Raw genomic sequence first — 22,137 nt, 5'->3', positions numbered from 1 at the left:
GATAAGCACTCATGGAGGGTCATCACGTACATTAGGTTATTAACAAAGCATCCTACAGAAATGAAATAGTTTTAAAAAACAATTTTATGAACCTATTTGAGCACAGAACCCTTTTTTAGTAAGCATTTATTAAAATCCCGCAAAATCAGTTGTTTTGCAGAAAACCCCCATCTTACACACAGGAAGAAACTGAAGTGCGCACAGGCCAGGAGACTATCTCAAGGTCACAGAGTTAGCTGGAGCGTAAGCTAAAAACAGACCTCTCCTTTCAGGACCGCACTTCAGTGCTCTTTCTGGTACTGTGCTGTGTCTCTGCGACACCATTTCCACTCCTGGGGGATCACACACTAAAAGGACCACACCTTGGAGATCATCTAGTCCAAAGCCCTCCTGTTAAAGGTGGGAAAATGCAGTCTCATAAAAGGGAAGCAACATTCCCAAAGTAACACAGAGAATCGATTCCTGGAGACCTACAACCCAGCTCTTAATCCCACACCAGTGACTTCCCCTCACGGCACACCAACTCCAGCAGAGCCAACACTTCTTCCTCTGAGGAAAAGGCGTCACAGACAAGAGGGGCTTTGGCTATTCAGGGCCCAGGAAATATCTGTTAAACTATACTTGTGTCAGTAGGTATTTTAAATCAGTTAAACATGATTGTCTTTACTTACAAATGTCATCCACTGTGACAGGGAATCAATGTTTCAAGCTGTTGAACAGGCCATCATCCCTGTCCTGTTGGATGACACCTGTAAATAAAATAAATCTATTTTTGAGTAAGTAGATTTTAAGCCAACTAGATTTAAGATGCATGCAGTTTAAAGCTAAGAGTAATTTTTAAATGATTCTTTATTGCGCACTGCTGGAGAGAGATATTTCCCAGTGCCAACTATTTCACTGTATGTAGCTATCACAGGCCATCAGCACAAGAGCATCCAGGTAATGTGACATGTAACGTTGCCAGAATACTAGGGAACCATGGGTACTAGAGGTAAAAGGGTCCTTGAGGCATTGTCGACCTCAGACTCTTGTGAATATTATTTTCACTTTGTAGGAGGGATCAGCAAGGTCTCAGGAAGTTACACGACTAGTCCAATATGATATACCTAAGTGTCTTTGGCTTAGCTTTCTTGATAATGAAAAGTGTACAGAGAACACATGCGCAAAGGTTATCATTAGGCTGATCAACTTTGAAAGACTCACATGTACACGTTTTTAAATATTTCACAAAGGCTGACTTGGAATATTCAAGCACATCTGCATAAAATGTAATATCAGTATTAGATATTTAAATAAAAGCATTATTGAAAAATGTCATGGATAGAAAAAAACCAAAGTAAAAAAATGGGAACTAGAGAGTGAAAAGAATATTAAACACAGGATGTACTTAGGATTCTAAATTCTGGTTACTTCCAAAAAAAGATCTGTGGTTACTAACAAATATTAGTATATGAAAAACCATTTTCTACAAATTTTCTATAGTCTATAATTTAAGATGTTCGTTTCTCTGTAGCCACAGAATGCTACTCTAATAAGACCTGCTAGAAACTAAAATTTGGACTGAAAAATGAACATTTTAAATTTCCGTTCTGTACCTAAATACGCTAAGGTAACTACTGGAAGTATTTTAGGATGCTGTCTGGAAGTGATACGGCTGTTATAATAATGTCATCACCAAACTCACACTGAGTGCTTACTACATGTCTAGCATTGTTTCATTATTTTATTTATACACACTATATCAATTGATCCTCACAACTTGATTATGATTACAATTTTACATTAAGCATATCAATGCACAGAAAAATTAAGTAACTTGCTGAGGTTCACTCAACCGGCAAAATGGAAAAATTTGCACACAAATCTATTTAGTGACAGAATCCAAGCTCAAACCACTATAAATACTGCTTTTCTTTAATATAGCAACTGAAGATTCTCAAAATATAATAAATTAACATGATCCCAATAAAATTTCCCCAACTAAATCCCATTCATTGTAAAACATCAAGCAATCCACTCTTTTTCTTGGAGTGAAGGGGAGACTAGGGACAACTTTCAAAGTAAAATAATCAAGGAATTAAAATTCCTAATGTGAACCTTAAATACTTATATTTAAAAAATAAATGGGGGAAAATGGAGACAACTGTACTTAAACAACAATAAAAATGACAAATGAAAACAAATTCTTTTATAATTAAATAACAGTAATCTTTCTCATTCAAGAGTCCATGAAGAAATAAATCTTCCTATTATTCAACACTGATTCTCAAATAGTGTAAGACTTATTTGTAAACTGAATTTAATCATTTATATTTTTAAAATATAGATATATCAGTTTTATAAATAATAGAACTATTTCTATGGGGAATTATCTTTAAGGGAAACAAAAAATAATTTTGATAGATAATGCAACTCCTCAATCTCTTATGTATTCTAGCAATCTTTTCTTGACCATAAGTTATGCTTCTGAACAAAACCCCTGAACTTTTTACTAGGGCATTCTTCCAACATATTTTTAAAACTGTGGAACTGATAAAATAGAAAATAATCAGGAATATAAAAATATACCTGACATATTTTAACTAAGACTAGATATATGCAAAGTTTAAGACCACTGAAACTAGACATTAAGGAAAACACATATCCTTTTCAAAGCACTGTGGAGAAGTCATCTCTTCTGGCAATAATGGCTTTCTTGTAAGGACCCCCAACAGAAGAAGACAAAGTGTGGATTCACAGTAGCTTACCCTTTTTTCTGACACCCCATCCTGGCCTGTAGAATCTTTATCATCATGTGTCTCTTTCAGGACTGGCATATGTTTTTGGTATGCTGGCTCTCTGTTTAAGGTTGTGTATCCTATGTGCTCATATATTGGGTTTATCGTCATCTTGGCAATGTATTCTGCTGCCTTGGTTTCAATATAGAGAGTAATCAATCCATCAGTCACCAGATCGTGGATGGACTCAAAGCGCTTCTCCCCAACGAAGTGCTTTCCATCGTAGTAGAGCCTGAAGTTTCTGGTTTGACTTCCAAATCTGCCTCAATGAAATGGGAAAGATGTTTTTAAGAAAAGTAACCAAGTGAATTCTTTCTGAAAAAAAAATAAGAAGCTATTGGTTTCTGTCTTCTTTGTCTGTTAAATAAACTGTGGCTAATCTCTATGAATCGTCTGAAATATAGAAAATTAACCTTTTGAACACCAAGAGTGAACTTGCACAACCAGGGGTAACTGGCCAAAAGCACGCTACCCTAAAAGGGAAAGTGTGTTCTTATTTATCTTTTTAAGCTGCTTCATTATGCCTGTAGGAAAAACAGGGGAAAATAAACTTAATATCCTATTAGAACACATTCTATATTCAATCAGTCAACTCTATAGTGCATGAAATTTCTATTAACATGTTTTCTTCAAGTTGATAATAAAAATATTCAATGTACTTTAGACACCAGCATTACTATCTTAGTAACAGGGGAGTTCCACGTAGAGTTCGCCTGAGCGTGACGCCGGCGTCCAGCCAGAGAGACAGGAGAGCAGGAGGGCAGCGGAGACACACTTCCGCTGTTTCTATTCAAAGGTCAGTGACTCACTCTTCCCTTTTACAGTCACTTTTCTGTGTCTGCTTGTTGAGTCCGAGCAAGAAATGTTTGCAATATACAAGGCATATATGTCATAAACTATTAGATTCTAAAAATTTTATTCTCACTTTTGCGTTATGCTTGATAACTGGAGAAGACTGGTTTAGTTTTATGGTAATTGCAGTATTTTGCTTTCTGTAGCAAACCTCAGACACGGATCTGAGCTGGCATGACTACGCCCATGTCCTTGCCAGACAAAGACAAGAACACGCACTGACTTCAGTAAAAGCTGACACCAATAGGCACCCACGACTAGCACGGTGGTCTCCCAAAGGCAGTCTTGAGTATACATAATTAAAAACTAAAAAATCATAAAAATACATTTAATTTCATTGTTAATAATACTAGCATTGTGGTCTCCCAAAGGTAATCTCGAGTATACCTAATTAAAAACTAAACAAATCATAAAAAATACATTTAATTTCATTGTTAAAAATACACAGAACAAGGCAAACTAAGATACTAAAGTAATACCCTCTTTAATACTAAATTAAAGTATTTAAATAGAAGTACAAACTTAGGCAAAATATTATTCTGCTATAGGTTTCATTCTAAAAGGACAGGAGTTAGAAAGTTAAGATTTTACTTTTAATGTGCCCTTTAAAAAGTTAACAAAGTTATTTTTTATAATGTCCTGTGGTATCTGTTTCTGTAGTTCAAATTAGACTTTAATAATCATGCAATCTAAAACCTAAAATTCTACCCTAGGTGGTGTGGCTCAGTGGATTGAGTGCCAGCCTGTGAACCAAAGGGTCACTGGTTCATTTCCCAGTCAGGGAACATGCCTGGGTTGTGGGCCAGGTCCCCAGTAGGGGGCGTGTGAGAGGCAACCACACATTGATGTTTCTTTCCCTCTCTTCCTCCCTTACCCTCTCAAAAAATAAATAAATAAAATATTTGTTAAAATTCCTCTTTAAAACCTAACATTCTATCCATGTTGGCCCTTTCTCTAAAGTAAAATTTATTTAATTTTTAGTTCTTTAGAAGCAATTAAATTTGATTCACATTCAAGTGAATGATTCATATAATTCTACTCTCCCTTTGTCCATTTTTCTCTAATGTTAAAGATGTATTTCCCCTAAGTAAATTTCATTGTAAGTCTAAAAAATTAGAAGGTATAATTTCTACATCAAAGTTAAATATGAAAGTTTCTTTCAGCTTAACATACTGCTTTGTTATTTCCTCTTTGCCAGTCATTATCTGGAGAAATCAACATGGAAAGCCACTTCACAGTTTTCATAAATTCTTATAACAATAAACACTCATAACATTGTTTAACATTAAGTCCCTTCATATTTCAGTTGTATTCAGAGGCCTTTCACCATTAGAGGGATTAGATCATTTTACTCCTACAGGGACTTAGGATTTTGCAACAGGTATTCCACAATGGGTAAAGCATGCAAAGACCCTCCAATCAATGGTGGCAGGCACTTGTTACTGAACTGTCTTCTGAAATCTGAGAGGTATGGGAGCACAGGTGGAGGTGAGGGTGACTCTGAACTGGCCTCACCTGGGTTGGAATGACTGGACTGAAAGACTAGAGTCTGGGTTAGACTTCCTGGTACCTGACAGTGGGGCTATTTCTAACCCGTCCAAGGAGAGGAGTTCCTGTCTACCTCTGGATTATTGGGTGAAAAAGACTAAGCAGTTTGTCCTTTCTCTTCCTCACAGTAGCTTCAGAGACTCTGCATGACTCCCAATTCTGTCTCAGCCTGCACTGCAGCTCTAGACTTTCAGACCAAACTTCCAGTCTTAAGGGAGTGGATCAGATAACTAAAATAACTTATAATATAGGTTGATTAAAACTTAACCTCAAAGGACAAAAATATGAATTTCCATTTTGGACTTATTATTTTCTTAAAGAAAAATTATATTACTTTCACTAAAGGAACTATATGCCTTCTTCGCCTGCTCCATACTGTCCTCTCTTTTACTTCGGAAGTTACATAAAGGATGGCACCACAGTCCAGACTGACAAGAGACATTTGCCCTTCTTTGATCTGAAAGGCACGACAGAGAATCTTAGAGCAGAGGTGGTGAATGGATGTGTCTATTCTATAAAAAAGACCCATATAAGGGAGATGCCAAATATAAAGGCAAAGAAAGAATCCTTCCTTATAAAAGTTTATGACTCACAGACTGTCATTTATTTGATAAACATTTAACAAGACACGCAGGGACAATGTTAAATATTAGGTAGCTCATACATAATAAAGTTCCTGTTTCCTTGATAAGCTCAAGAAACAGATAAACATAAAAACAAGTCAATACAAAGGCAAAATGTAATGCTGAATTTTAAAAAGTTCACCTTTAGAGTGATTTCTAAAAAGTGATTTAAAAATGTATGCAAGTTTGTTCTTGTATCAAAAAGTTTTATTTCTATACAATGATTCACAACACCAAGTGAACCTACTATCTCCCTCACACTGTGAAAACCAAGAAACTCACTGCTTAGTAACATCTCAGCGCACACATGCTTGACCTGGCATAAGGACTCAGCGCTGGCTGCTTCTGTCTAGATACAAAGCACCCTTGCGGTCGGGAATGGGGTGTGGCTGGGGGCAGGCAGGGCCTGGGTTTAATAGAAAGCTGTAGGCTTTGGCATCAGGCAAATTAATTTGAAATCCTTGACCTGCCACCTCTTAGCTGAGTGATTTTGGGGAAACCATTCTTCAGATTCTGCATCCTGAAAACAGGAATAACATCACCCTGCACTGTATGGCTGTGAGGATGACATAAGAATATATAAGTCCAAGCTAAGTACACAGTAGGTTCAATGAATGGTAGTTACCTTTCTCTTTCTTAGCTTAGGCCATTACAGAGAGTTACAGATTGAGTTATCAAACAATAAAGTAAAACAGAAAAGATACTCAATAAATATGCATAGGAATTTCAGGGGAAGGGGGGAAGGGTTTGAAGGAACTAGTATAAAGGACACATGGACAACAACAAAGAGGGGTGGAGACAGGAGGGAGGTGTGGAGGGCTGGGGGATGGGCTGGGATGGGGGTAAAGGGGAGAAAACTGTACTTGAACAACAATTAAAATTAAAAAATATGCATAGGAAGGGGTTCAGTAAATAACCAGTAACACTGGTTGTGTAGTGACATCTCTGTGTAAATTGATTTAACAGTCCAAAAGGCAAGGAAGAGCTCTTTCGACAAAGCTCTTTTTCTTTTGGTGTCCCTGAATAAGTGCCTCCTACTTCGTTAAACAGAGTGGGCTACAGCAGAGTGCAAAGGCAGGAGGAGAGAAGCAAGGACAGCCTTCCACTGTGCGGTGGGATTAGGTCTCCGAAGGAAAAGGAGAAAGGCCACTAAATACACTCATACTGAAAGCAGGACACATGAAATGGATCTAGTGATGACTACTGAACTCTACAGACTGCAGACTACTGATCTGTAAAAACTGTTAAAGCTAAATCATTTTTTCTCTCCATTTCTATAGGAATATTTTCTTTTTCTATAAAAAGAAAATGCATATAAGTTCTTTGGCTTCCTCATTTCCTATACTATTCTTAACTTCCCCCTGTCTATTTTGTATCTACCATTTATGCTTATTCTTTGTACCTTTTCCCCCATTCTCTCCCCACTCCCTCCCAAGTGATAACCCTCCAAATGATCTCCATAATTCTTTCTGTTCTGCTTATTTGCTTAGTTTGTTTTTTAGATTCAGTTGTTGATAATTATGTATGTATTGCCATTTTAATGTTCATAATTTTGATCTTTTTCTTAAACAAGTCCCTTTAGCATTTCATATAATAATGACTTGGTGATGGTGAACTCCTTTAGCTTTACCTTGTCTGGGAAGCATTTTATCTGCCCTTCAATTCTACATGATAGCTTTGCTGGATTGAGTAATCTAGGTGGTAGGTCCTTGCTTTTCATCACCTTGAATACTTCTTGTCAGTCTCTTCTTGCCTGCAAAGTTTCTTTTGAAAAATCAGCTGACAGTCTTATGGGAACTCCTTTGCAGGTAATGCTCTGCTTTTCTCTTGCTACTTTTAAGATTCTCTCTTTAACCTTGACATTTTAATTATGATGTCTCTTGCTGTGGTCCTCTTTGGGTCCAACTTGTTTGGGGCTCTCTGTGCTTCCTGGACTTGTATGTCTATTTCCCTCACCAAATCAAGGAAATTTTCTTTCATTATTTTTTCAAATAAGTTTTCAATTTCTTGCTCTTTTTCTTCCTCTGGCACCCCTATGATTCGAATGTTGCTACGTCTGAAGCTGTCCCAGAATCCCCTTAGCCTATCCTTGTTGTTTTCTTTTTAATATCTTTTTTATTCTTGCTGTTCTGATTGAATGTTTTTTTTTCTTCCTTACATGCCAAATCACTAATTTGATTCTTGGCTTCATCCACTTCACTGTTGGTTCTCTGTAAATTTTTCTTTATTTCCCTTAGTGTAAACTTAATTTCTGCCTGGGTCTTTTTTTTATGCTGTTGAAGTGCCCAATGAGTTCTTTGAGCATCCTAATAACCAGTGTTTTGAACTCTGCATCTGATAGATTGTTTACCTCCATTTCATTTAGTTCCTTTTCTGGAGTTTTGTTCTGTTCTTTCATTTGAGCTATATTTCACTGTCTCCACATTTTGGCAGCCTCCCTGTATACGTTTCTATATATTAGGAAGAGCTGCTTTGATGCCCTGTCCTAGTAGCATGACCTATTGTAGCACACTGGAAAGTTGGATGGGGCACAGCCTTAGGTAATCACCAGGGTGGGGCAACCCAGGTGAACCAGGTGGATGGAGTCAGGATAAGGTGCAACTGATCTGTGGCTCTGTGTGGGGGAGGGCTCAGAAAGGTGACAATGCTGCTGCCTGAGTTCTGAAGTTCCATCCAGAAAGAAGCTGTCCCCTGGCACTTGCCCTGATGCTGGACACTTCAGTTTCTCCCGGTATGCCCTTCCAGCTGCTGCCCTGGTGCTAGAGCCCAGAGGGTGTGATTCTGCATAAGTTCTAAGTTCCCTGCAGGCCCTTTAAGAGGAGATGCTTGAGAATCCTGTCATTTCTTCTGCTGCCCCAGCCCCACTGGTTTTTACAGTCAGAAGTCATGGGGATTTATCTTCCTGGCGCTGGAACCCTGGGCTGTGCGGTCTAGCTTGGGGCTGGGATCTTTCACTCCCAAGGTATCCCTCCAATTTTTATCTACCACATGTGGGTATGGGACTGCTTGTTCTGCCTCTCCACCCCTCCTGCCCATCTGGATGAATGTGACTTCTTTAATTCCTTGGCTCTTGGACTTCCACACAGCTTGATTTTCTGACGGTTCTAGGTTCTAGTTGTTTTGTAGTTTAGTTGTATGTGGAGGTGAATGGGGAGGTGAGCCATGTTTACCTAAGCCTCCATTTTGACCAGAAGTTCCCCAAAGACATTTTTCCCATTGCTTTTAGAGAGAAAGGGAAAGAGAGAAACATCAACAGAAGAGGCATCAACTGGTTGCCTCCATACATGCCTGGACTGGGGATCATGTGTTCCCGGACCAGCAATCAAGGATAGAGGATCAAACTTGCAACCTAGACATGTGCCCTGACCAGAAATCAAACCCATAACCTTTTGGTCACAGGATGACACTCCAACCAACTGAGTCACATTGACCAGGGCTGCCCTTTCTTTTAAATAGCTGTTTATTCTTTGTTGAACATGTTTGAAACTATACAGGCCCAAACTCTCACCCAGACAGGGTGGAACAAGATGAATCATTTCCAAATGGCACTACAGTTAACACACACACACACACACACACACACACACACATTGGGATAATCTGCTTTCAACTGCTACTGTTATAATTGCCATATTTTTGAAAGATTGTCTTTTTCTCCAGGGTTCCAGGATTTGATTTTCATGCTTTTAAGAAATGTTTAATGCTGTGCCCAGTTGCATTCAGAAGAATTTCAAAATATATAATTCTAAAATCTAACTTTAAAAAGTGAACAAAAACCTTAATAGCACCCTTTCTATTTTTTAGCAAGTAAATCATACTCATAAAAAATTTATTCCAGAGGTACAAAGTGATGAAAACATGTATAAAAAATAGCCTTTGGGATTATACTTTACTTTTTCTGAAACCAAGAATTAGTTCTGATTTGGGCCAAAGTATCTGGAAGTATCTCTTCAAAGGAAAGCTCCATGCTAACAGATGTTTTCTGTTAACAAACAGAAAACAAAGCATATACAACACACTTGTCTAATTTAACAATAAAGTGTTAGAACTATTTCCAGAAACCATCAAACAGTTTTATTTATATTTGTATATTGTTTATCAGAGTCAAAGAAGCTAATCTAATGGTGAAATACAAATATCTTATAAATTCATCTAAACATACCCTTAGAAGAAAGGATAAAATCAAGACAAGACTATGATGAGGCAGTCACTTAAACACTAGGAAGAGAATTTAGATGGGTTAACTAAAAAAAGCTAAGGATGAGAGAACATGGCGATATACAATTTTTAAATACTTCTACATCTAAAACTTTTATTAGGATACTTTTGTCTATAATGCTACATAATTTTGGATGGTAAAGTGGGCAAAAGTATGAAAACATGTGAACTCATGATACTCCCTTATCAGGGTAAATCCCCTTCAGGAAAGAAGTAAACCAGTACCTAAAGCTCCAGAAGTGGCGCCAGGCAGCTCTGGAACTGACATAGAAGGATTAGCTGATGGTCTGTCCGCCACCCTCCCCATCCTGTCCCCAGTACCACTCCTCCCCCATTCTGGTGGAAGACAAGTTCTGCTTTCTGCCTAGGATAAAGCAAAGAAAGCTAAACTGAGGAACACCGGAGAAAGTCGAAGTCTGAGGTACGATCCTGAAAACTAACTGAGAGTTTTAAATGCTGAAGATGAGACCTCCATGTCTTTTCCCCACCAGGTTCTCAGAAGACTTGTTTCTTTCTTGACAAGAGAGTGGAAGACTCTTCTCTGGGAAATGTGATCAGCCCAACGGAAAAGTCTTCAGAATAGAGATCTCACACGACACTCAGTAGGCTTCTAGCAAGCTCTCAGGACCACCAGTCAACTCTTCAGCGTCAAATGAATTTCAATGAGCCACTAGCCAATGACCACTTGACATCGAAGGAAAATCTCCCTCATGAAGGAAAAAGAGAATTAAAGCAAGCTAAAGGAAACAAACCATGCAAAGAGATGAAAAAAATTTAATCATTAGTATGTTCATCAGAGCAAAAGTAAAATGTTTCCTATTTCTATTCTTAAGGATTTACCAAGAAACATTAGGATGCTGTAAAAAAGACATGGATATAGAATACATAGAAATATAAGTAAAAAAACACGAAAATGTATCATAAATGAAAACCTTAAAATAAATGAAAAATAAAGCTGATAACATATTCAAGAAGAGAAAAAAGACAAAAAGAGAAAAAATACAAGAGAAAAAACATGACAGAGAAGCAATCAGGAAGTCCAACATCTACATAATAGGAGCTCTGGAAAGAGAGAATCAAGAAAATAGAAGGGTAAGAAACCAGAGGCAATTCAGGAAAATTCACCATAACTGAAGAACAGTAGCTTACACAATAAACAAAAATATGCCCACATCATGAGAGTAAATGTGAAAGGGTGCACAGACAGGAGTCCAGTAAATGCAAGTGAAATCCCCAGAATGGCAACATTCAACAAGTCCGACAACACCAAGCAGTGGCAAGAGTACAGAATGTCTGATATAATCAACACCTGGCATACTGCTTGGCACAAAGGTTTTTATCTTCTTTAGTAAAGTTGAATAAATGCATACCCAGGACCCCGCAGTCCTGGGTAACACCCCAAAGAGTATGAGTGACTATGTGTACTGGGACACACACACACACACACACACACACACACAGAAAGCAGCAATGCTCAAAATGCCTAAACCTAGGAACTACATAAACTCCCAGTTAAAAAAAAATTGTGGTCTACATACTGTGTTGATTAATTTTTAAGCCCCACCCAAGGATATGCTTTCACTGATCTGAGACAGACAGAAACATTGATGAGAGAGAAACATCAATCAGTTCCCTCCTATACACACCCTGACTGGGGCTCCAACCTGCAACCCAGGTATGTGCCCTGATTGGGAATTGAACTTGCAACCTTTTGGTGTACAGGATGATGCTGCAACCACCACACGACCAGAGCCGTGTTGGTCAATTTTATATATCAACTTGGAGGGTGTTTTCAGATGAGATTAATACTTGAGTCAGTGAACTCTGGGAAAAACAGATGCTCCCCCTAACTGGGTGGACCTTATCCAATCAGTTGAAGGCCTAAACAAAAAGACTGACCTCACTGAGCAGAGGGGATTACCCAGCAGGTTGCCTTTTGACTTCATATGCACCATCAGCTATCCTGGGTCTCGAGTCTGCCCACTCACACAGGTTTGGACTTGCCAGCCTCCACAATTACGTGACCCAATTCCTTATAATAAACATCTTTCAATACACACACACACTTACACACTCATACCCTATTGATTCTGTTTCTCTAGAGAGCCCTGGCTAATACAATGAAATACTACATAGCAGGAAAACATACACTCAAGAACATGAAAGAATTCTTTAAATGCTGGGGGAAAAAACTCACAAAAGAAAATGTACAGTGTAGTTCAATTATATAAAACCTAAAGGTAGGCACAATTCAATGCCATTTTATAGGAATGTATATATGTGTGTTAAGACTGTGAAGTAAACATGTATAAGATAACTATACAGGGAATACAGTGGTTAACTATAATGTGAAAGGTAGAGATAATGACAAAAAGGGAAATGGAATTTCTAACTACTATTATATTTTGATGTACTAGGGATTATATAGGTTAACATGAATTTAAATGTAATAAATTTTTATTTATTTTATTTATAATTTTTAATATGTTTATTGATTTTAGAGGGGGAAAGGAAAAAACACTGATGTGAGAGGGAAACATCAGTTGCTGCCTCCCATCCGTGCCCCGGCCAGGGGCGGAGCCTGTGGCCTTCTGGCGTACAGAACAGCGCTCCAGCCAACTAAGCCACACAGGCCAGGACTGTAATCACTTTTTAAAATGTATTTATGCTTTACATATTTTTCTGCATGTTTTATTTTACAATAAATTTGTTTAAAAAAACAAGAGCAGAGAATAGAACATCCAGATGACAGTCAACAATCTTAGTCTGCAAGAAAAGCCATCAGAAACAGAATCCCTTCAAGTGTTTCACACTACAGAACTTAATATAAATTTTTTAAAGAACATCACTTTGGTAATGTTTATTAGAAATCCAGGCCCCTGGGTGCCACCACCCCCAACTTTCAGGTTCAGAATCTGCATTGTTAACACAAGATCCCAAGGTGTTCCTATGTGGTTTAAAGTTTGGGAAATACCAGTCTAATCTGAATTACAGATACAGCAACTGAGAGGTTCAAGTTCCTCAACAGTAAAACAGACAGGTTAAACAAAAGTTAAAAAACCCAATTCATTGTTTAAAGTAAAATGGTTCTTTTTCTCCACTGGTAAGGACTGCTTTATGGTCTCTCCCGGACGGCCTCCCAGCCCGACGTGAGTTCAGCCCACTGCTCTCCCAGGCCTCCCTAAGCACGGCCAGTGCAACGGGTGCCCAGCCAAGCTTACCGATCCTCGCAGCTGCTCTTCCCCTTCAGAAACCATTCCTTCACCACCACCACACAAGTCAGCCCTGCCAAACTTTCACAGTTATCTGAGACTCTGCAATCTCCTCTATACTGCAACTTTTATTTACTGATTGGTCTTTCTGAATCTATGCAAACTCACCCATTCTGCCTACACATGCTAAAATTTATTCCAAGAGAGAGCCTCTGACATTGTTTTCCCTCATGAAAATTGTTAATAGTGTATTAGTGTCTATAAGAAAAAGTCTAAACATGTTAGCACACCCTGAGCCCTTAAGAATCAGTTATTTTACTTTTAAAAGCACCAGAAACTGGCACAGCACTGGGCACATATTAGGCCCTAAGTAAATGGCTATTGAATAGAATTAGTAAAGACTTCATTAATACCTTCCCTTAAGTAGGCCAGCTAAATGTAACAATAAAAAAGTGCTCTCTCTCTCTCTCTCTATATATATATATGCAAGTTACAGGATTTCCAAAATTGAGATTACTAGACCTATGTTGGGAATAATTTTTAAAAAATGATGATCATGATGCAGAATGTGTCATTTACAGAACTGTAATGCTCTTCATGTGATGAGCTGTGTAACATGATATTGCTTTCTGTAGTTACAACTGGGAGTGAATGAATGGGAAACACTTTTTCTAAGGCAGTGACCCAGAGTAACTTCCACTATCCTGTTTTCATTAAATCAGAGACACAATATTTTGTCCATATTTACTTACTTAATTCAGTAAGTAAAAGTATGTTTACTTATAAAGTTTGTGCACACATTATAATCTTGTTGAAACCAGGAGAGGTCCAGAGACTATCAATATATTTGTATAATTCACAACAGATTTGGCTTATGCAAGAGTTGGTGATCAGTCTCACTAAAAGCTTATTAAAATCTTGTTTTCATGAGTCTACTACCTCAGGATAAAAAGCCATTGAAGTCTACAAGAGCACAGAGCTATGTATGTGTGTGAGTCCTGGCAGAGTTCTATACATGTATAAAAGTGTGTGTGTGTGTGTGTGTGCTATAAAAACAAATCCATACATTCATATACAGCCGAGGTGGCAAACACAAGGCCCACAGGCTGAATATGGCCCTCCACCTTGTTTTATCTAGCCCGGCACCTTGTTTCTACCCAGGGGCAGTGCCGAGCTGTCGCTTAACTGTTAAGGAGTAGTTACATTTATACAGTCCTAAAATTACATTCAGTCCTTTGAAGGCAACCACGAGGCTGATGTGGCCCCTGGTGAAAATGAGTTTGACACCTCTGATATATGGGTCTGGAAGAACTAAAGTCTGTTTGAGTGTGGTTGGTAGGGTAATAATGTGGGTGTAATTATTTATAGTTTTAATTTGAACATTTCACTTAAAATGTCATATGGTGTGCTTGAGTGTGATATTGTTGTATTACAGAATTACATGCTTATGATTTTGTAATAAAAAAGGGATGTTATTTGTGCCAGACGCTCTATATATTTTCCAGATTGCTACTACTTAATTCCTTTAAATAACAAAATGCTTTTACTTAATCATTTCTGTATAAACTACACAATTCTCAGAGTCACAGACAAACTACAATTTTAACCTGAAGATTCAGGTTTGTTATCATGAGTATACTACTACTAAAATTTGAGTGTCTGAATACAGAAACACTCTAGAGGTTATTAGTGTATTGACTCACCTTTCCCTGATCTACACTGCCCCCAATTATTGAACTTACAGTTTTTTATTGTATTTTTCCATTACCATTTATCCCCCCCATACCTTCTTCCACCTCCCCCCACCTCCCACCCCACTGCAGTCACCACACAGTTGTCAGTGTCCATGAGTTTTCTCCTTTTTTTCTTTCTTGCCCCATCCCTCCACCCTCCCAACCCCCTCCAGAGCTGTCAGCCTGCTCTCTATCTGTGAGTCTGTCTCTATTTTGCTTGTTATGAACTTATAGTTCTTGAATCTAGCAATATTTTTTAAAAACCTCTTTGCAGGGTACCACCTGTATTCAACTTCTAATTTGCTACTTTTAACCTGCTATAAGATTGGAAAAAAGACAAAATGCCTGATTAATATTTTATATAGACTGCTATTAAATAGATTATAATGCGGATTACTGAGCATTCCTTTGCAATGAACACATGGGCCCTGGGGCAGTTATTTAGCCACTCAGAGGCATTTCACACTGACTTCCAGCTTCTGACCATATTCTGGAGACTTGAAGTTGCCAACAGTTTGAGGTCCAGACAAGTGGAACATTACTGTAGATGAGCAGAGGCAGGCCTAAACTTGGTTAAGTATATACCTTTAAGTTTATTACCTAGTATTCCCTAACAATAAGCAAATGACTATGTAAAATGCATCATAAAAATCCCTGACTTTAAAAATCAATTTATTAATGTGTAATTTATATAAAGTAAACTGTAATGACTTAAAGTACACAATTCTGGCCCTGGCTCAGTAGCTCAGTTAGTTAGAGCATCATCCCAAAAGACCAAGGTTGTGGGTTGGACTTCTGGTCAGGTCACATATGAGAATCAATCAACCAATGAATGCATAAATAAGTGGAACAATAAAGCAATGTCTCTCTCTCTCTCAAATCAATTAAAAAATAATAAGTTGCAATAAAGTGCACAATTCAATGAGCTTTAACTGATAATGCTATCACAGTCAAGATTCATAACAATTCCAACATCCCCCAAAGTAGCCTCGTTTCCTTTCACAGCCTATCCTTCTCCCGGGTCCTGTTCAGCCACTCCCTTTCTGTCACTCTAATTTCCTATTATGTTGTATAAATGGAATCCCACAGCATGTATTCTTTTGGGTTTGGTTGTCTCGGTTTCTAACATAAAGATTTACTTTAAATTGATGGATACTATTCTCATCAGATTTTAAATACAACCAGAACAGGATTTCAGGCTGCAAAAAAAGCAATAAACAAATTATAATCGCTACTTTGTTTCTGAGGTTGTTTTTACATAGCCTCTTGTCTCTAATGAAGATGTTAGGCATCAGATATAATCAAGCTGTTAGCTGGAAAAAAAGACTTATCAGCAAAGTCAGAGTTATCACTTGTTGACTTTTAATGGCTAATAAGTAAAAGACTTACAATGTCTGTGTATGTTCATTTTAATAATTCTATTTTGGATTGAGCGCGGGCTGGGAACCAAAGTGTCCCAGGTTCGATTCCCAGCCAGGGTACATTCCTGGGTTGCAGGCCATAACCCCCAGCAACCGCACATTGATGTTTCCCTCTCTCTCTCTATCTTCCTCCCTTCCCTCCCTAAAAAATAAATAAATAAAATATTTAAAAAATAATAATAATTCTATTTAATATTTTTAGTGTAATGTGGTAGGCACTAAGTATGCACTACCCCAAGTAATCCTTCTAATACATATAAGGTATTATCATTATGTCCTCACTTTATAGATAAGGAAACTGAGATCCAGGGAGATGAGCAATTTGCCCAAAGTAATTCAGAAAATGCTGGAAATAGAGTTTGAATCCAGGATTGTCTGACTGCAAAGCCATGTTCTGAACTACTAACCATATGTACTTACTTAAAATCACAAAGCCAAAAAAGTAATCAAAAGCTCAATAATTGGGTCATATATCTTTTAGAGCAATGTGGCAAAGGAATCATAAATATCTGTCCATTTAAGAGATCCTTAGGTAAGAGCAATAATAGAATGAAAAAATAGGTTTCTTTAGTTCCTTACTTATGGAAAGAACTGTATCTCGGGGAAGTATTCTAAATCTGGCAATTATCCAATGTATTTTATGCAATATTATTAAATAAGCCCAATACAATATATGCCAAACACTATATGAGGTCCAAGGAAACCAAGGTAAGACTTAATTCCTGCCCTGACTAGCATAGCACAGTTGGTTGGGCATCGTCCTGCAAAGTGAAAGGTCACAGGTTCAATTCCCCATCAGGGCACATGCCCGGGTTGCAGGTTCAGTCCCAGGTTGGGGATCATGCAAGAAGCAACAGATTGATATTTCTCTCTCACATCAATGTCTCTCTCCCTCCCTTCCCCTCTCTCTAAAAATAAATAAAATCTTTTTAAAAAGTCTTAATTTCTGCCTAGATGGAATATCTCAATTCATTCATAAAGAACAGACAGATAGGCAAACAGACTATTACTATCGATGGTACTTGTTCTTAGTTACAGTCAGGGAACATCTTTCCAGAAAATCAATTAAAAATCATGTAGTTGATATCAGGCATAAATGTATTCCATAGAGAATAAAATATAATCTTGAACATTAAGTACCATCCTGAAAATAAAAATACTTAACTCATGAATAGATTTCTAGGTAAGCTTTAAAGCCTGGCAGAAAACACCTATTGCGAACCTTAGGAAAAATTCTGAAAGACCTTGTATGAGGAGTTAATCTGTAGCTTGCAGAGTGACCACAACTGAAAGCAGAAGCAGAGCCAAAAGCTAACACAATTGTCTGCAAGGAGCAGATGGGGAGCAGGGGGAGGGAGGAGCACTCTCTCAGATCAATGACAAGAGCCACAGGGCAGCTATTTTAGCTTGGGGATAACAAGGAATTCCTAAGAGATTTGTTCTGCTAGACTCAGGGAAGACAGGGCAGTTTAAGGAGGGTGGGTGGGAGGACAAATCAGAAGACATATTCGGTATATTTGATAAAATAGGGGTCATGTGTATAAAAAAATATGTAAGAGCAAGACGAAGGAACAGGAGTGCCAGTCCCTGTTCCCCTTCAAAGACACCAAATTAACAATATATGGACCTAAACTCGTTTATGAGAACTCCAGAAACCACTTAGGAAATTGTAGTACCCCAGGAAAGTGCAAAGCCAAGAACAACTGTGCTGAAACAGGAGAGAAGAGTTATTTTATTCTATCCACAACTGCCCCTTCCACAAGTCAGCATAGCTCAGATTGTTTGCGGCTTCTCTCTGGGTGTTGCTGGGGAGGGGGGAGCGGGGAGAATAGTGGAACATGTGTCTAACATTCCGGCTTTTCAGTGGGCTGCCCAAGGGACTGGTTAATCTCTTGCATGATTTAGAACAATGAAACTGGCATAGTTTGGGTGCTGGGGTGATGCTGAAGAGCAAGGGAAGGCAGGGCCAGGCTGCAGCAACATCAGAGAGCCTACAGTACCCCATACAGTTGTTGGCATGCCTTGGCACGGTCAGAAGAAGGTGTCAACTTGTTACTTCTCCCTCATGAAGGAGGGAGAAGAATGTCGTTTTTCAAAGAGCTGCCCAGGGGACTGGTGTCTGTCTTGCCTGATCTGGGGACCTTACAGGGAGCTGGCATGCTGTGGATGTCTGGGGGCTACTAAGAGCAAGGAGAGCAGGGAAGCTTGCTCCTGTAGCACCGAAGAACCTGCAGTACCACAGTCACCAGACGGTGCAAGAGATTACGACAAAGTAAAAAACCTCTTTAATTGGGAAATCACACACACACACAAACCCAGAGAAATCACATAACATGCACCAAAATGTGTCAGAGGCCCCTGAAATCTTTATTTGGACTGATTGGCAAAGGTCAGCCTCTGCATAAAGCCAGTCTATAAAAACTTGGATAAGTGACTGTTTTTAAAAATGCATAAAACGCAGCAACAAATAAAATCACAAATCACATGAAGAACCAGGGAAACAAGGCCCAATCAATGGAACTAAAATTAATCCCCAGAAACCAGCCACAAAGGAATAGTTGCTTGGCAAAGAACTCAAAATAATTTTCTTAAAGGATCTCAATGATCTAAAACAGAGCACAGGTAGAAAACTAAATGAAATGACATCAGGAAAATGATGCATGAACAAAAATACAGAATCAACAAGGAGAAACTATAAAAAAAGAATCAAGCAGAAATATTCAACATCAGACTTGATCAATCAGAAGACTCAGCATAGCTGAAGACAGGTCATTTGAAATTATTGAGAACCACACACAAAAAAAATGAAGAGAAATAAAACTCCTAAGGGACTATGGTAGCAGATGAATATATGCTTTATGGGAGTTTCAGAAGGAGAAAAGGAAAGGACAGAGAGCTTATCTGAAAAAGGAAACCCCACAAAACAAAAAACAATGGCTGCAAAACTTCCCAAATTATAGGAAAGAAATGGACATCCAAATTCAAGAAGCTCAAAAAACTCCGACCAGGATGAAATAAAGCAAGTCCATATCGAGACAAAAACTCAAACTGTCAAAAGTCAAAGGCAAAGAATCTTGAAAACAGAATGGGAAAAGTGACTTACCAAGTACAACGAGCTCCCATAATATTATCAGCACCTTTCTCAGCAGAAACCTTACAGCCCAGAAGGGAATGGGATGATGGGCTGAAATTTCTGACCACCCATGCCCCCCAAAATACTGCCAATTAAGAATATTTCATCTGGCAAAAGTGTCCTTCAAGAATGAAGGAGAGCCCAGACAAGTGTGGCTCAACTGGTTGGGTGTCATTCCACCAAGTGGAAGGTCACCAGCTCAATTCACGATCAGAGCACGTGTCTGTGTTGTGGGTTTGGTTCCTGGTCAGGGCACGTACAAGAGGCAACTGATTGAAGTTTCTCTCCCATGTTAGTCTCTCTCCCGTCCCTCTCTCTAAAAATAAATAAATAAACTCTTCAAGAAGCAGCAGCAGCAGCAGCAGCAGCAGAGCCCTGGCAGGTGTGCTCAGTTGGGTTGAGTGCTGTCCCACAAACCAAAAGGTCACAGGTTCTATTACTGGTCAGGGCACATGCCTATGTTGTGAGTTCAGACCCCTGCTGGAGTGCCTACAAAAGGGAACCAAACAATGTTTCTCTCTCACATTGACATTTCTCTCCCTCTTTCTTTCTCCCTTCCAGTCTCTCAAAAATCAGTGAGCATGTTCTCAGGCGAAAGTAAAAAATAACTGCAAAAATTATTCTTTTTAATGAAGGAGAAATAAAGACTTTCCCAGATACACAAAAGCTGAGGGAGTTCATCATCACCAGACCTGCCTTCAAAGATATGCTAAAGGCTTTGACTGGTATAGCTCAGTGGGATAGGCATTGTCCCGAAGGCCAAAAGGTTGCTGGTTCGATTCCAGGTCAGGGCACATGCCTGGGTTGCAAGTCAGGTCCCTGGTTAGGGCACACGAGAGGCAATCAATCAGTGCTTCTCTCCCTTTCTTTCTCTTTTCCCCTCTCTAAAAATAAATAAAATCTTTTAAAAAATGCTAAAGGAAGACCTACAAGTTGAAATAAAAGGACACTACACGGCAACATGAAAGCATCTAAGAACATAAAGCTCACCGGTAAGTATAAGTATACAACAAACAAATACAGAATATTGTAATACTGGTGCATAAACTCTTTTAATTCTGGTATAGAATTTAAAAAACAAAACCACAAAGACAGTTATAACACTATGTTATTGGATACACAATATAAAGGCTTTTTAAAATATTGTGCTTATTTACTTTTAGAGAGAGGGAAGGGAGGGAGAAAGAGAGGGGAGAGAAACACTGATGTGAGAGAAACATCGACCAGTTGCCTCTTGTACACATGAAATCAATAACATAAGTGGAGGTGGTAAGATACATTTTTGTATATAACTGAAGTTAAGTTTTATCAGCCTAAAATATTGTTATAGCGATAAGATGTTTTGTGTGCCCTCATGGTAACAAAAAATAAAATACCAATAGAAGACACACAAAACAAAATGAGAAAAGAATCAAAGCTAGTCTATCTAAAAACAAGTCAGTGGAACAAGGGAAAGCAGCAAGAGAGGAAAAAAGGGGCAGACATGACAGCAGGAAGTCCTTCTCTACCAGTGACAACCTGAAATGTAAATGGATTATACTCTCCAATCAAAAGACAATGAGGAGCTGAATACGTAAAAAATATTCAACTACAAGAGACTCACTTTTGGTATGAAAACCCACACAAAAAAAGGCTGAAAGGGAAATAATGTAGAAAGATATTCTATGCAAATTGTGACCACAAGAGAGTAGAGGTGGCCATTTTTCTATCAGATGAAATAGATTTGAAGTCAAAACTGTCACAAGAGACAAAAAAACAAACAACTATGCTATATGCTGAATGATTAAAGGATTAATTCACCGGGAAGATATAAATTATAATTATAAATATATATCTCCCTAATATTAGAGCATCCAAATATATGAAGCAAATATTCATAGAACAGGAGGGAAAAATAGACCGTAACACATTAATAGCAGCATATTTCAAAACCCTGCTTTCCATAACAGGACAATTAGACATCAATAACAAAATGAGGAACTTGAACAACACTATATATCGTTTAGACCTACAGACACATACGGAACACACACCCAAAAGCAGTACAATACAGTCTTCTCAGTAACACAGAGAATATTCTCCGGGATATACCACATATTAGGTCACAAAGCAAGTCTTAACAAATTTAAAAAGATTGTATCATTGTGACTTTAATCTGCATTTCTCTGATGATTAGTGACATTGAGCATCTTTTCATATGCCTGATGGCCATCTGTATTTCCTCTTTGAAGAAGTGTTTATTCAGGCCCTTTGCCCATTTTTTAATTGGATTGAATGTTTTTTTGGTGTTGAGTTTTTAAGTTCTTTATCAGAAATATTGGTAAGTATGTTCTCCCATTCAGTGGGGTGCCTTATTTTGTTGATGGTTTCCTTTTCTGTGTGAAACCTTTTTAGTTTGATGCAGTCCCATGTGTTTGTTTTTGCTTCTCTTGCCTGAAGAGATATATCAGAAAAAATAGTGCTATGAGCAATGTCCAAGATTATACTGCCAATGTTTTCTTCTATGAATTTTTATGGTTTCAGGTCAAATATTTAAGTCTTTAATTTACTTTGAACTTACTCTTGTGTGTGGCACAAGGAGGTGGTTTAGCTTCATTTTTCTGCATTTCTCTGTCCATTT

The 22,137-nt window shown here is 38.2% G+C and overlaps 1 protein-coding gene across 3 annotated transcripts in view; it reads right to left on the bottom strand.

Annotated features, from left to right (window-relative positions):
- The window catches only part of CHN1 (chimerin 1), a 158,341-nt gene that overhangs the window by 68,038 nt on the left and 68,166 nt on the right, over nt 1-22,137 (bottom strand). For 2 of the 3 annotated variants that reach the window (XM_028509168.2, XM_036023269.1), the window contains one exon: nt 2,748-3,036. In XM_028509168.2, coding sequence (XP_028364969.1) covers nt 2,748-3,036 — 289 coding nt within the window. Of the gene's footprint in view, nt 1-671; nt 749-2,747; nt 3,037-22,137 lie in introns of those variants that run through there. The other variant, XM_036023271.1, reaches the window with a different exon arrangement.

Source organism: Phyllostomus discolor, chromosome 4 (assembly GCF_004126475.2).
Source record: "Phyllostomus discolor isolate MPI-MPIP mPhyDis1 chromosome 4, mPhyDis1.pri.v3, whole genome shotgun sequence".
NCBI lineage: Eukaryota > Metazoa > Chordata > Mammalia > Chiroptera > Phyllostomidae > Phyllostomus > Phyllostomus discolor.
The sequence above is the reverse complement of the archived record's forward strand: the minus strand, read 5'-3'. Positions and strand labels throughout refer to the sequence as shown.